This window comes from Ruditapes philippinarum, unplaced genomic scaffold (assembly GCF_026571515.1).
Source record: "Ruditapes philippinarum isolate M1 unplaced genomic scaffold, ASM2657151v2 ctg359_1_1_1_1, whole genome shotgun sequence".
Lineage (NCBI taxonomy): Eukaryota > Metazoa > Mollusca > Bivalvia > Venerida > Veneridae > Ruditapes > Ruditapes philippinarum.
In genome coordinates, this window is record NW_026863896.1 from 285272 (window position 1) to 300228 (window position 14957).

At 32.8% G+C, this 14957-nt stretch overlaps 2 protein-coding genes across 6 annotated transcripts in view; both read right to left on the reverse strand.

The window, feature by feature from the left end:
- The window catches only part of LOC132723691 (AP-1 complex subunit gamma-1-like), a 29021-nt gene extending 19438 nt beyond the window's left edge, over positions 1 to 9583 (reverse strand). The window contains exon 1 of one of the 4 annotated variants that reach the window (XM_060708467.1): positions 9445 to 9583. In XM_060708467.1, the coding sequence (XP_060564450.1) occupies positions 9445 to 9480 (36 nt within the window). In that variant the 5' untranslated portion in view covers positions 9481 to 9583. Of the gene's footprint in view, positions 1 to 1224; positions 1376 to 3833; positions 3973 to 6182; positions 6325 to 9444 lie in introns of those variants that run through there. The other 3 variants (XM_060708469.1, XM_060708470.1, XM_060708468.1) reach the window with 3 other exon arrangements.
- LOC132723692 (LITAF domain-containing protein-like) lies at positions 9544 to 13948 on the reverse strand. Of its 2 annotated transcripts, none has more exons than XM_060708472.1 (4): positions 13807 to 13948; positions 12036 to 12115; positions 11231 to 11426; positions 9544 to 10520 (listed from the first exon to the last, which is right to left on the reverse strand). In XM_060708472.1, exons 2-4 carry the CDS (start codon positions 12100 to 12102, stop codon positions 10412 to 10414), a joined length of 372 nt encoding a protein of 123 aa, XP_060564455.1. In that variant the 5' UTR covers positions 12103 to 12115; positions 13807 to 13948; the 3' UTR covers positions 9544 to 10411. The 2 variants fall into 2 exon arrangements, with proteins under 2 accessions (XP_060564455.1, XP_060564454.1); XM_060708471.1 differs by lacking the exon at positions 13807 to 13948 and adding an exon at positions 13274 to 13568.
- Between the last annotated feature and the right edge of the window lie 1009 nt (positions 13949 to 14957).

The following is a 14957-nucleotide window of genomic DNA, read 5'->3' on the forward strand; positions in this document are numbered from 1 at the left end:
AGCTGAATTTTTGCCTGCACTAGGTGCATGGGTATATTCAGATGTAACCAGCAGACTGCAAGTATATAATCTGCACAAAGAGCAAAGCAACAAGACATCTTATTGGAGTAAGCAACAACCTACTTAAATGTTGATAATTTTCGGGAAGTATAGGTTTTAAAACAAAATATCTATTTTAACTTATCTTCATTCTCTGACATAATCTAATGGTGATAAGCATTGTGTTGTTTTTTTTTGTCTGATCAAATGTTTGCTTAGTCCAACTAATTGTACTGCATGATGAGATATTGTGCTATTTTGTGTCTGGGCAATATCTCGCCTCTACGAGAATTTGATCCAGAAAGAAAATATCTTGGAATAAAGCTTTGGCACCTCAATATATTTCGACTAACATTCACTATGTTATTTTCTCTAGTTGATCATTGTAAAAGAGTATTTTTGTCTGTAGTAAACAGTATAAGTAAGAGAAATTTTAGCCAACTGGCATAGAATTTTAACAGTCCATGAGTATTTAAATGGTATTTAAACGATTTTATGAAATTTAATAGTAAAACATTTATGATAACCACAGATCAATTGATTGACTATCAATTGGACACTAAAATATTAGCACTTCTCTTGTTGGTATAGTTGATTGTGTTAATATGTCATATAATATTATGTACCAGCTTCCTTTCAAAATGGTAAATGCTTGTAATTTCTCGAGCCAACCATTTATGATTTAAACACATTCATATAATTTAATGAGAGATGTCTAAAACATTAAATGCTGCCATATGATTAAGTATTATTGACAATAAAGAAATATATAAGACTATTAATATTGTTTTAACAAATGTCAATTATTTATTGCTAATGGCACAAATGTATGAAACGTGTAAATAACACCTTTTATTGTAACACTCATTGTAAATTGGTGGGTGGGGTACAGGTTTGTGACGTGTCTGGCGACTACTCCCCCTTATTAATATCATCTTTTCAACGATATGTCAACATAAAAGAATTATATATTCATGTATTTAACAATTATACATTAACTCGCAAAGGCACTTCGTGTTTACGAACATGTATATGTTCCCTTGAACGTTAACATCGAGATATTAAAATAAATTTTGACGGAAGTAACGATCTGGCGAAAGGTATGACAGGTAAACAAATCATTAGAAATTTGCTTACAGACGACCATTTTCATTAATCTTAACATAGTCATAAAGCCACATTTACCAGCATATTCATGATCGCCGCGTGTTATTTGCACCACACTATATTTGGTAGTTTTCAGACACCGGCAAGCCAAAATTCACAAAATATTGCTCATTTGTGTTTCAAGATGGCTGCTCATGGGTCGGATTACTCACATACATCATTGAGAAAATAGTTCTTAATTTAACTTTAACAATCATAGTCATAACTATTTTTATAATGGTTGATACGAATATAAAATGCATATTAATAGCAGTTTTCAAATAAATATTGAATTTTTGTTATCAATCTTTCGATGGGTATCGCGGAGTAATACTAAGTAAAACAGGTGGCTGAAACGTCATTCAAGATGATATTAATAGGACTGTTAAAGGGAGACGAGTTCCTTATATTCTGGAAATTATTTAATAAAAGTAATTTCATATATCAAACACAGTTTATATTTTCTATGCCTTTTATTTATTTTTTTATATATTAATCTAGAACCATTATTTATATCTTATTTAAAAAAAAATCTATGTCACGTAAATCTCAATGTGCACGTGCAGATAAAAAAAACCCCGAGGGTTGTCAACTTGAATAATATTTTCAATTTCACTTTCCATGGTTACTAGGAATAGGCGCAACTATAAATCAAGTCCATTACTCTATTAGTGCTAGGACAATGTAGGCCCCTATGTCCCAGAAAGAAAACTGTAAATGCCAATCTATAGTTTTCAAGGTATATAGGCCCTAACTATAATATATGATCATGAAATTTCGTAAGAAAATAGCAACTTTGAATAAGTCTACATTTACTCACAGGCAATCCATATCCAATAACACCACCCAATTCTTCAAGCATATTTACTTAACTTGAAGTATCCTAAATGAAATGTTGTTATAAATTATATCTAAAGGTGTACATCTATGTGTTAATGGATGCAAGATCACTCGCGGATATCTTATTAATAATTCAAACACTGTCAATTGGTCATAATAAGTTGCAACCGGTAAAAATAACTTATGTTTCTGTTACGATCATATACACGTATATTAGTACAGGTAGGCATGTGTATGCTAATTTTAGATATAAGAACATTTTTAACGAGTACAATGCTAAAGTAGTATGTCACGTGTGACTTCTAAATGACTTATTAAGATATAGCAACTTAAAGTACTCTCTTCTTAACGACATAAATAGATCTAGACTCAAGTTTCTTATAATAACATGCATATTCATATGTCTCTCAACCGATCTGAACTTCTCATTAAATACATTATATTACTTGTTTATGATACTGACAAATTGATAAAATCCTATTTCATCAATGGTTAGTGAGCTTATTCAGAGTGAGAGAGAAAAAGCAAATATAACTGACGACAAGTCACTAAAACTGTACAGCGTCAATCAATGTGATACAAGCCAAACAACCATGGTATAGTAAAAAACTTGCTCTGTTGAAATTTGATAGACTTTATCTTGTTGACATTATGTAATGCCAAACACCCCCTCCCCACCCCTACTTCATTAGGCCAGATTAATGTTACGGTTCAAAACTGTTCACTATTTAGGGGAGAAAATGTGTAAGCGGCCACATAGCTCAGTCGGTAAAGCCGCAAAACGGTGTTCCAAGGATCCCGGGTTCAAGTCCCGGTCAGGCTGCACATTTTTCTCACCCTGTAACATTTGGCGCCCAACAAAAAACCGTAACTAACCGTAACTCAAAGTTTAATTTACATTGCTCTGTAACTCTGTAAAATTAAAAAACAAATTTCAATATCGCAAAAAAGTATGTCACGTTCAAAACTGTTCACTATTTAAAAAAAAAAATGTGTAAGCGGCCAAATAGCTCAGTCGGTAAAGCCGCAAAACGGTATTCCAAGGGTCCCGGGTTCAAGTCCCGGTCAGGCTGCACATTTTTCTCACCCTGTAACATTTTTTTTTTTTTAGGTTAACATTAATATTTTGTTAATATTATGACAGTCACATGCATGTCATGTGCGGCTATTGTTCAAGTCCCATTTTTTGGTACCGAAATAACGATACAATGGGTTAAATAATTGTCTGTACGTTTGCAAAGACACATACATGCATGTACGAATTGCTTCTTTTGGTTGAAATACATGTATTCTTTATTTGCTGCTGGCGGCAACAAATCCAGTGCTGACCGAGACAAACCGCCGTCTTATCATGGTACGCACGGTTCGCTATTCAGTCAGTAAATGAGCCGCGTCATGACAAAACCAACATTATGGGTTTGCGACCAGCATGGATCCAGACCAGCCTGCGCAGTCTGATCAGGATCCATGCTGTTCGCTATCAGTTTTTCTACTTGTAACAGGGTTTGTAAACGAACAGCATGAGTTCTGACCAGACTGCGCGGATGCGCAGGCTGGTCTGGATCCATGCTGGTCGCAAACACACTTTGTTTGTTTTGTCATGACGAGGCTCAAATATTTTTTAAAAATTTTCCCTAAAATGATGAATGGTTTTGTCTAGATTAAAAGATGGACACGCCCATTTAAGATATTAAGCGTGATAAGGATTGAATTAAATTTCCACTATCCAGTTGGGTGAAGCATGATTCTGTAAACAACTAAAACAAAACATAAAATAAAATAAATTAGAATAAAACACAAATACCTACATGTTAGCCAAACCTTAATTCTTTTGTGTTATACATGATTATCGCTGATTAACTAATACAGTCAGTCATTTAAACTCCAATATGCACTTATTTAAACTCCAATATGCACAGCTAAGTATCGTTAATTAAATAACTAACTTAGCATTAAGTCTTTTCATTGTTTAAATATGAAGATCGGATGAGGCTTATAGATATTTTTAACTTCCAAAGGCTGAGTTATTTATTACATTGTAATGATATTATTTACGAAGAGATTTTTTCTTGTCAGCTTCTACAAGAAAGGGTTTGTGAAAACAATCAAATTGAAATTGCAGAAAAATAGTTATAAAATATGATTGCATATTCCAGATAGAGTCTATTATTGATAAGCAATATATATATAAACAAAATATGATACATGTACTATAAATGAATACGTTTATACTATATGCATCAAAATATTTCATGCCATTTGTTTTTATATCATTACTTTGTGAACATTCATGTTTCAAACTGACGAACCAATCGAGCCGGGTGCTTATTTTCTTTATTTATAACGTTTCTAAGTATTGTTTTATTATATGACATGCACTTGTATTGTCTTGCTTGCTTCTTGTTTATTTGTTTGCTTGCTTGCTTACTAACTTACTAGCATACTTACTAACTTACCCGCTCACTCACTTGCTTGCTTACATGCTAACTTTCTTTCTTTCTCTTTCTTTCTTTCTTGCTTACAGATTGACACGTACATGTATCTGTTGTGTTATCGACTGATAAAACGAGTAAACAACTGTATTTGTATTATAATATACATGTATTAAATTAAGATGATATGCATCCGGACCATAAGATATCACTTCACAATTGTTAGATAAATGTCCATTTATTAACAATTTTAAAGCTATACTTTCATATATTAAACGAATTTTTTTAAATCCATCAAAAGTTCGTATAAATTCGTCAAACTTCGTCAATGTTTCTATCTATTTTTCGTCACCTCTCTAAGACAAGGGACGTTACGGAGTTTGCCGAAATTCCACGAACTCATCATTTAAAAGTCATTTTATATCATTTAAAAGTCATTTTATATAGATATTGACATGCAAACCGACAGTTGAGGCTAATAAAAAATGTTAACTAGATTAAAAAGGTAAATATATTGGGGTCAGGTAGACATTGCACCAATGAGTCCGTAAAGTCCATACATACACACTAATTTATAAACTACTCGGTAACAAGCCATATTTTTGTTTGTCTGTTGTTTTTTTTACGCCAGTTTGATCAAATTTTGGGTCATATCTCGGCGGTCGATCCACCTAACAGACTTTTCTAGATAACTAACCAGTAATTACCAATTTCTCCGCAAGTGACTTGACTACTAACCTTACATGATTTCTGAATGGCAAATAACCATTAGACAGACCAAGTTGAAATTTCGCCACGCTCCAGGATCGAACGAGCGACCTCTATATTAAAGATCCATACTCTCCATAGTTTTCCCTTTTGAGGTAATTCAGCTAACGGGGCTGTGTCATTTTGTTTTGTGTTCATGGTCGTATATATTGAAACTGTTTTTCATTGTATCAGAATATAATAACCCCAAATGTGTACATGTATCATGTACACAAAGAACTATATACTATAAGAAATTTAAAATATGCATACAGCATTATCAAACATGAGTATCAAAATTTCTATGTTCAGCAAAATGATCAAAATGTTAATTAGAAATACATGTGGAATTTATTTCAGCCTTACCATGTTAAATTTCGATATCAGCCTTTTACGTTTAATTTGAAAATGTAATAATTTTGATCGGTGCAACCAAAGTCAGTCTATAAAGATCAAAACTTCTTTATTTTCAAAAATGATGATTAAAAAGTGGAATTATTTTTGATCAGCATGATAAAATTGTGCACTATAAAGAAAAACAGCCAAGTTGGTAGCAAAAACAAGTAGCAATTACTGCAGCAATCAGTCAAAGAGTTACTGTGGATTACATTTTAGAATGAAAAAACGGTGGTGACATTTCAACTTCTTGAATTCTCGGGTTCATCTTCACGAATTCACACTTTCAACTTTATGACTTCACGATTTCAACTTCGTGAAGATAAAATCTTGAATTCGTGAAGTTGAAATCGTGATGTTCAAACACAAATTCATGAAGTTGAATTCGTGAATTCGTGAAGTTGATATCGTGAATTTGTGAAATTTAGATAGTGATGTTTAAAATGTGAATCCGCGAAGTTGAAATCGTGAATTCATGATGTTGAAATCATGAATTCATGTACTTGTCGTTGAAATATATCCCCACCGGTTTTTTGTATTTTGGCGACCCTATGAAAAAGACAAATACAAAAAAGAACTTACATCGTTTTTAAACTATTCCGTCTATGTTTGAAACATTTTGTAAACTAAATCGAAGCTTTAACACGTCATGTATACCTAAAGTATTTTACCATTTAAATTTACATGATATCCGTGTAATTAAGCTTTAGCCATGAATTCATATCTATTTATATATCTCGGTTTTATTCACCCAATGTCATTGATAAATCCAGATTGCGTTTATCATTCGTGCAACTATTGCCAAAATGTATTACAGTATACAGTGTGTATATATGATTTTTAAATTTACCCCGACAACCCTAGACAATTAATTTATATAATGTTTTAAATTTCACGGGAAACAAGCGACATAGACAATTTAATAAGGGGGTGGGGTTTATATGAATAGAGAAATTCGAAGCTTAGTTGTTTAAAGTCGGATTAGATATCATTGTTTTGTTGAAATTAAAAATGTATTTATCAATATTAGTGAATATTGTGAAGAAATGCGCTACTTTGATTGTTTACTCCTGCTCAATACATGTTTACGTGTATATTGTGTTTTCTGTCGTCAAGGCCATGTAACCCAGCCGAAACATACTCTATACTAAAATCAAAAGTCTCAAAAACATTTCAAGTTACCACTGTTTATTTCTCTCAACTACGCTTTCAATGTGTGTTGTTCTACAAATATCGTAGTTGCCACTGTGATTTTTTGCTAAATGAAGTTGCCACGGTGTATTGCTCTTAACTAAAATGCAACTGTGTACTGCTCTGAATAAGTTGCAACAGTGTATTGCTCTCAACTAAGTTGCAACAGTGTATTGCTCTCAACTAAGTTGTAACTGTGTATTACACTCATCTAAAATACAACTGTGTACTGCTCTCAACTAAGTTGCAACTGTGTATTGCTCTCAACAAAGTTGCAACAGTGTATTGCTCTCAACTAAGTTGTAACTGTGTATTGCACTCATCTAAAATACAACTGTGTACTGCTCTCAACTAAGTTGCAACTGTGTATTGCTCTCAACTATGTTGCAACAGTTTTTTGCTCTCAGTTAAGCTACTAATGTCGTAGTTGCAACTGTTTATTTCTCTAAATGAAGTTGCCACTATGTATTGCTCTCAACTATATTGCCACTGTGTATTGCTCTCAGCTAAAATGCAACTGTGTATTTCTCTCAACTACGCTATCAATGTGTATTGTTCTACAAATTTCGTAGTTGCAACTGTGTATTTTTTCTTAATTAAGTTGCCACTGTGCTTTGCTCTCAACTAAGCTCCAACTGTGTATTGCTCGCAAATAATTTTTCAATGTGTATTGTTTTCAAATATTTAAGCTTGAAACTGTGTATTACTCTCAACTAAGTAGTCAAAGCATATTGTTCTCAACTAGGTTATTAATGGGTTAAGTTTACATTGTGTACTATTTCAACTAAGTATGCATTGCTCTCTCCTAAGTGTGAATTGCTTAAAACGAAGTTACCTTAATGTCATTTTGCAACTATTTTCTCAACTAAGGGTCAATGTGTATTGCTTTCAACTATGTTGTCTTTACCAGAATAACAATATCCATTGCTCTCAACTAAGTCACCACATTTAAAACTTGCCACGTGTACTATGATGTATAGCAAGAAACCTATCACACAGTCTGTACTAGGTAACTCGATTTAAAATATGAATTACGCTTAACATATGCCGATGTATATTTCTTTTAATTAATTAAGAAGCAAATGTGTCATTTCTTTACCAAAGAAACACATGTTTACAATGTAGTTTCTTTAACAAAATTACGGATGTAAAGCTCCTTCAATAAAGTTTCCATATGTAATTTTCTCAATGAATCTATTACAATTTATTTTGGTACAAATGGTATACGGGCTATATTTAAGAAAAATTAGGATAAAATAATTAAAAATTGGTTACCATGTCTGTTATAGCGCAATGTCTCGTCTGCCACCATATAACTTACAACTATATAGTCTTAAGTCTTTAAGTCTTCAGTGAAAGTATCATGGTTGCGTGCTTATTCTGTCTTGGCGCTAGAATTAATTTTGATGTCCCAAAAATGAATTATTTTCACGCTACTTGTACACAATATCTTTGTATATAACATAATTGAACATAATTTTCTACATCTACAATACCTGTGGCGTCCCATGCAATACACCACTTCACAAGATGCTGTGAAAGAAACGCTGCCGTAATGTCCCCAGTCGTTCTCATTCAATGGACACGACCCGAGAAACATGTTACGCTGTAATTAATTAACTTGCTAAGTCAATACCAAAGAACGAGTTGTTTATTTTTATGTCAAACAAACCGAATGTGATCGGAAAGAGAACGGAATTAATCCGGGTTTTTATTCTGCTCACACGGCGCGAAAATATCATAAAGATTGATTTGTATTGTAGCTGTAGAATTCATTCAGGGTAAATCAACGCTGATTAGTTTGAGATTTAATTTCTTGTCACTTCTCATTAATTACAAATCTGACATTTATTGACATTAATTCCAACAGATTCTAATTCAAGTATCACACATGATTTTCTTTTTTCGTTTTTATTTACAATAAACATTTGCTTTTGGATAAAAGATACATGCAAATAAAGTTGCCATATACGTCTTATATTCCCTTTGATATCTTTTTTCTTTTATTTTTGTTGCTTAAATTTTGAATAGTAGTATTTTCATTCCTATCTAAAAGTAGTGCTCTTGTTTATAACGATTTTCGTCTGACCGTCTGCTTTACGATAAAGCTATCGTCTTTAATCAAGCACTTTTTGAGCATACCCTTTATTTGAGTACACTTAATCTTGTCTGTGCTCAAAATTGATAAATCTACATGTCCGGTGGTCGATTAAATAAGGTCCAACGGTGAAAATATCGACCTTTAATGTAGCTGAAAGCATATTGTGGCGTTTAACTCGAAATTGGGATTTTACACATGAGGTGGTCTGCTATTTTCGAAAAAGAGTATAACGCCATAGCGACTGTACTAAATACATTGTTCTTATATGTAGATGAAATAATTAAGTGGTGCTTTGCTACCAATATTGAATTTTACCCATTTGTGAGGTGGTGACTTTATTTCGCTGAAACTGGTGAAAAGTTTGTTTCTATACATGTACAATGTATGTAGATAAAAACAGCTCAAAAATTTTACAAGGGGAAGCACAATTCGTTTAACTGTATTATTAAAAAAATTCTGTAATAAAAATATTCTCAATTTAGAATGGAATATTGCCCGTTTACGGCTATAAAATCAATGTTTTTATCTAACCCTATTCCAAACAAGTCTTACCTTTTCTTCTTGTTTCACTAACTGTTTAAAATTCATTTTCGTTATCCAAATGTATCCAAACACAAATTGATAAATAGGTAATAAATAAAAGAATAAAAGTTCAAAGTTTCATACAATAACTATGTACGCTATTTATTTCCCATGTTTTAAATACTTGTGTTACAATGTACTTATGTTACAGTAAGTTTCAATATCACAACTACAAATAATGCTACAATCATACAGTAATAAGGCATACAATTATTATCATTAAAAATGACATTTACAAAATGTCATCTGGCAAAAGCTACCAGAAGTTAACTATAAACCTTTACAACATCATACCATATTTACAGGGCTTCAGGCCAGATCACATGTTTTTACAGATAAAAATAACTAAGATACATATATATAGTTTGCAGTCCGCGCAATTACGCATAAAATGAGTTAGTTAGTTTATTACACAGAAAAAATAAGTAAAACAGATTATATAAAAAGATGACTGTAAGACTACATTATTTTGAAATAATGAGCACAAATCTTATTTTTTAACTTATTTCTTGTAATAAAAAATAATAAAAAAATACATAACATAATTACATTACACTTCCGTTAGAATGTATTTGTCTACGTTCAAAATTAATAAACTTTGTCATGGTTAATTAGTGAAACAGCCCCTCTCCCCACTCCGCCTGCATTAAAGAAACTTTGCCGTTGTAAGATGTTGAACTCGTGACTTCATCCCCGCAAAAATTGTCCATCATAGGAAATAAACATGATTATATTATGCTGGTTTAAAGTTAATAATATATTACGATGTATATCACATACACATGTACGTGTAATTTTCATTGTACATACTCAAAATAATCGTCTGCGACAATCATAATATAGTCCCGCCGTCTTTAAACAGCAAAACATTCATCCTCAAATCATATAAGAAAAGTCGTTGTATTGTCCATTTCGTCATCAAAAATTGAGCACAACGCTACATCCGTTTGAACCTTCCGACCTCTACACCACAATTTGGACACCGATGGACGACATCTTTTGTTCCATCTATACAGAATGGTATCAGGCAGCAGCCCAGTGGGAAACTGAAATTGCAGGTGAAAAAGTTAAGTCACACAGGCTGTCAACTAGCTTCAAAATCAAAATGTCAAGTTTTACGGAATATGCTCCTAAGTTGTTGAATAAAAGACGTGTATGAATGCTTACATTTCTTAACATTCAGAGGCTTCCGAGGCCGAGTGGTTAAGGCAGGTGATTTTTAAGCATCTGCTTTACATCGCCCTTCTGACAACTTATTTTTTACATGTGTGCATGCTTTTACGGAATTGGCGGTAAATCTCAATTGTCTTATTTTTATGTTTGAGATAGATATAATGCATAGAGAGTGCCTCTTATGTCTTCATTGACTTTTACAGAGTGAGTGTATAAGAAACTAAATTCTATTAAAAATACTTATGCAGTGGCAATAAGTGGTAAATAATTAAAAGAATGCAAGATTCATCGAGATATCTAAAAAAAGAATCTAAAAGCATTATTGACCGTTTATCCTGTTTCTAAAACAATTGAACAAGATATTTTTCCAAAAGTGGTGTGCAAATAGGATTTTACTACTGCCACCTTTAAATGTTTATATATAAAAATGTGAGCAAATCAAACTCTTCGGTATGACAATACCTACTTGTATTACAGGTTACACGCATTTCTTTAAAGGAACACATCATAATTATTACATTAGAAAAAAACGTCTACAAAAAACTTCTCAGTTTCTGTGAATAGAAAAACTTAAATTTCTTACAATAGAAATATCAAGAAACAGGCCAGCCAGGTGAGGGTTCCAGGTTCGTATTCTGTTGATGTAATGACGTCAGCATGACAAAACTGACAGTTCAGTCGGATACAACACTCTCCGAATGTCTGTATTATTGTTACGGGCTGGTTGAGTATTACTGTCGTGTCGCTATCGCCACCTTGTTGATATGGCATATATTGGCCTAAAATACAACAAAATTATTATACTTATTTTAGAATTGCCAATGAGATTCCCGGATTTAAGTTTGCAATTTTAAAATGACCAATGGAAATCCTGCAAATATTCAGTTCTTCCCTGTAAATTTTATAGGAAGTCAAACCTATTTCAGACGAATTCGTCCGAAAAAACCTCTAAGTCCATGTACATTGTATTTGTATGAACTTGATCAGAATAAGATACGATAAAAACTGGAATGTAACGAAACGCCAACGAAAAGTTGTTTTTTTTATATCATAAATATCCGTGGCAATGAAGATTTTAAATGACTTTTTCCATAATTTAGTTGTTGTTTGTCTTTATGTGCATGGAGAGTTTTAATGATCTGATCCACGTCATACGGGTATAAGGATTTACCTATTTTCTTATTTACAATGAATATAAAATACATTAATATTAAAAAGTACAGCTCAACTCAATTACTTTAAATAATAACATCTTTTTTCATGTTTAACCTCCTCGCTTGTATTTCCAAAAAAAGAAACTCAAAAAGAAAAACCATTTTGATTTCATATGTTCCATTGCCGTCTGCTCTTTTGTTTATCAGCTGTTTCTTAGAAAAAGAAAACTATACCTTGATGCTGTGGTGGATACTCGGCTTTATTATCCGACCCCGGGTAAGGGGGAGGTGCGTCATTCATTTTGATAGTCAATCTGAAATATAATGATACAAAGTCTAAAAAGTCACGTAAAACTTACATGCGACATCATCATCATCATCATCATCATTATCATTTATATCATCATCACCACCACCACCACCAACAACAACAAACAACAGCAACAACCAGCACTACCAGTAGCAGAAGAAGAAGAAGAAGCAACAATAGAAGTGAAGACGACACACAACAAAATACATGTGAATAACAATCAGTTTGACCTAAATCATCATCAGTTAGATTTCTATGAAATATTGAGATAATATTTCAGCTCTATACACTTACGTTGACATTTTCATACAATGGTGATAATTCAATGTTTATTTTATAGGATAGAAGATACATGTAAAGGAGTTTGTGTCATTAAAATTTGATATGGAGGTGCATGTAATGTCCTTAAATAAGTGTTCTTGCTTATTTTAAGGTAGGAATACATACGCACATTAGCGATAGTCTCACGGAAATGACCGAAAATGTAATACATTTTTTTTTGTATTATATAATATTTAACAATTTATGATAACAAACATTTATGGTTCATTTATAGAATTAAATATTACCTCTACCTCTTTCACAGTATCATCAAGAGAATCATGAAATAATAAACAAGGACGTCATCCAATTTCCACGCAGTGATCTCCCTTTTCTTTAAAGGCATTATAGAAGAATTCTTTGCGGGGGAGTGAGTTTGGACAAAACTTTATAAATACAAGGGGACGTCAATTTATCCAACTGGCACACATATACATATAATTTCCATCCGTTATAAATATAAACATAATTAAACATTATCAGAGCAGAACATGTTTTTTTTTTGTTTCACAAAATTTGTGCCATATGTCGTGTTTTTGCCACGAAAACACGAAAACATGAAAAAAACTACAAAATGATGGCTTTGTTTTCGCCTTTCGCTCTGCAAGACCCGTGACAAAATCACGAAAACTCGAAAATAAGACAAAGTAACCACATTGTATTCGTATTTTCGTGTTTTCGCCTACCGTCCCGCGAAGCGAAAATACGACATGTCATAAACCAGCCGCCATAATTTAAAGATGGTAAGTAAAAAGCAATAGAAATACATATTATTTGTGTGTATTGTAGTTTAATTTTTCATGTATGTAATAGCTTATCATACCAATTAATACTAACTCACCGCCAATTTTCTTGTTAAATCTCTCTAAACAAATATTAAGCTAAAATACTATAATCCGCAACATAAACCAGTTTTGTATGTTTTGCTAATCATATCGGGAAATGAAACTCCGTATCATATGTCTCATATGACTAAATTAGGCTAGGCTAAATCTACGCGTGATTATCTGATACTGATGTGATTTTTTTTCCGCACATAATGTCATGGTCATTGTAACTTAAAAACGAGCCATTGCTGACAAGTTCCGTGTTACTCGACAATTATCGACCATGGCTTATCATACGCAACATTTCAGCCATTTCCATTAATCTTCGTCGAGGTGATCCGATTGTCGGATCTGCAGGTCGGAAATATCCAACTTCTGCAAAGTACTCGTACGTATGTTACTTAAAATGGGTAAATAACGTGCATAACGAAATGAAATTTCCAGAAATAAAAACAAGACTTGTTCTGCTTCGGCTGACATATCTGTAACGGCCATGTGTCGTAACCTTTAAAGGGAACATAAGAATTGTGACGCAATAAAAACTTACGAAACAGATACCAGTTAATAGTCAATCTTTTTATATAAAATCCTTCACATCTATTAGACTATTAGCTATAACCACATCACCCGTATATATTCAACAATAATTCATGTTAAACTATTAAACTATTTTCACGGTATAAATGTGGAACTATTATATATACCAATCAATAAACGCCAGCTGTCGCATTCGATTTTGCATATGTACATACATTTCATAATTGAGCCGCGTCACGACAAAACCAACATAATGGGTTTGCGACCAGCATAGATCCAGACCAGCCTGCGCATCCGCGCAGTCTGATCAGGATCCATGCTGTTCGCTAACCAACTCTATTACAAGTAGAGAAACTGATAGCGAACAGCATGGATGCTGATCAGACTGCGCGGATGCGCAGGCTGGTCTGGATCCATGCTGGTCGCAAACCCATTATGTTGGTTTTGTCTTGACACGGCTCAATTATATATAGTATGCTTACACTTACTGATTACAGGAAACAGAGAATGAGATTACCCAACTGTCTAGCATGAATGCTTTATCATAGTTTCACATCATTTCAAGCTATCTATATATGCGATGTTATCAATTTCATTTGTAAAACATCGCATACTAGTATTTTCCGTGGTCTTAAATTTCCTTATTTGTATCCAGGGAAGAGAGTTAACGTGATTTCTATTTGGTATTGTCTAAATATCCAAAATATTTCAAAACGGAAAAATGTATTTCTAAAATCAAGTGTCTTTTAAGGAGACAGACATTTACAAATTTTGTTTCTTACATTTGGTTTGGTGAATTTTTCTATTTCACATAGGAAAAATTACTTTTGTCACATACATCTTTAAGTGAATAAGTTGGTTCAAAGCGTCAGAATACATAGAGCGAGCAGTAAATGACACAATAATCATTGAAAACAGATTAAGTTTGGAAGATTATACCTTTCCACACAACATGTATAATTGTAGCAGTTTATAAAATACCTAACTCGAGGTAACAAAAAGATGAAGCCATTAAGTACGGATGAAGGCATTCATCTTTCGGGAAAATGTTCACACCCTGCTCGACGCTGCAATTTTTTTCTCCTTCTTTTAAACACTGTTAAAATAAAAATATTTTCCTTCTTAATTTGAGTTTCTCTTATAACTGTACAGATATTCACA

Bases quoted from the DNA above. Each gene is read 5' to 3' on its own strand.
- LOC132723692 (XM_060708472.1), bottom strand. From the start codon at position 12,102: ATGAATGACGCACCTCCCCCTTACCCGGGGTCGGATAATAAAGCCGAG. The intron at 11,427-12,035 runs GTATAGTTTTCT...GTTGTATTTTAG, and splicing joins GTATCCACCACAGCATCAAG to GCCAATATATGCCATATCAA. The intron at 10,521-11,230 runs GTAAGAAATTTA...CTGCAATTTCAG, and splicing joins TGTTTCTTGATATTTCTATT to TTTCCCACTGGGCTGCTGCC.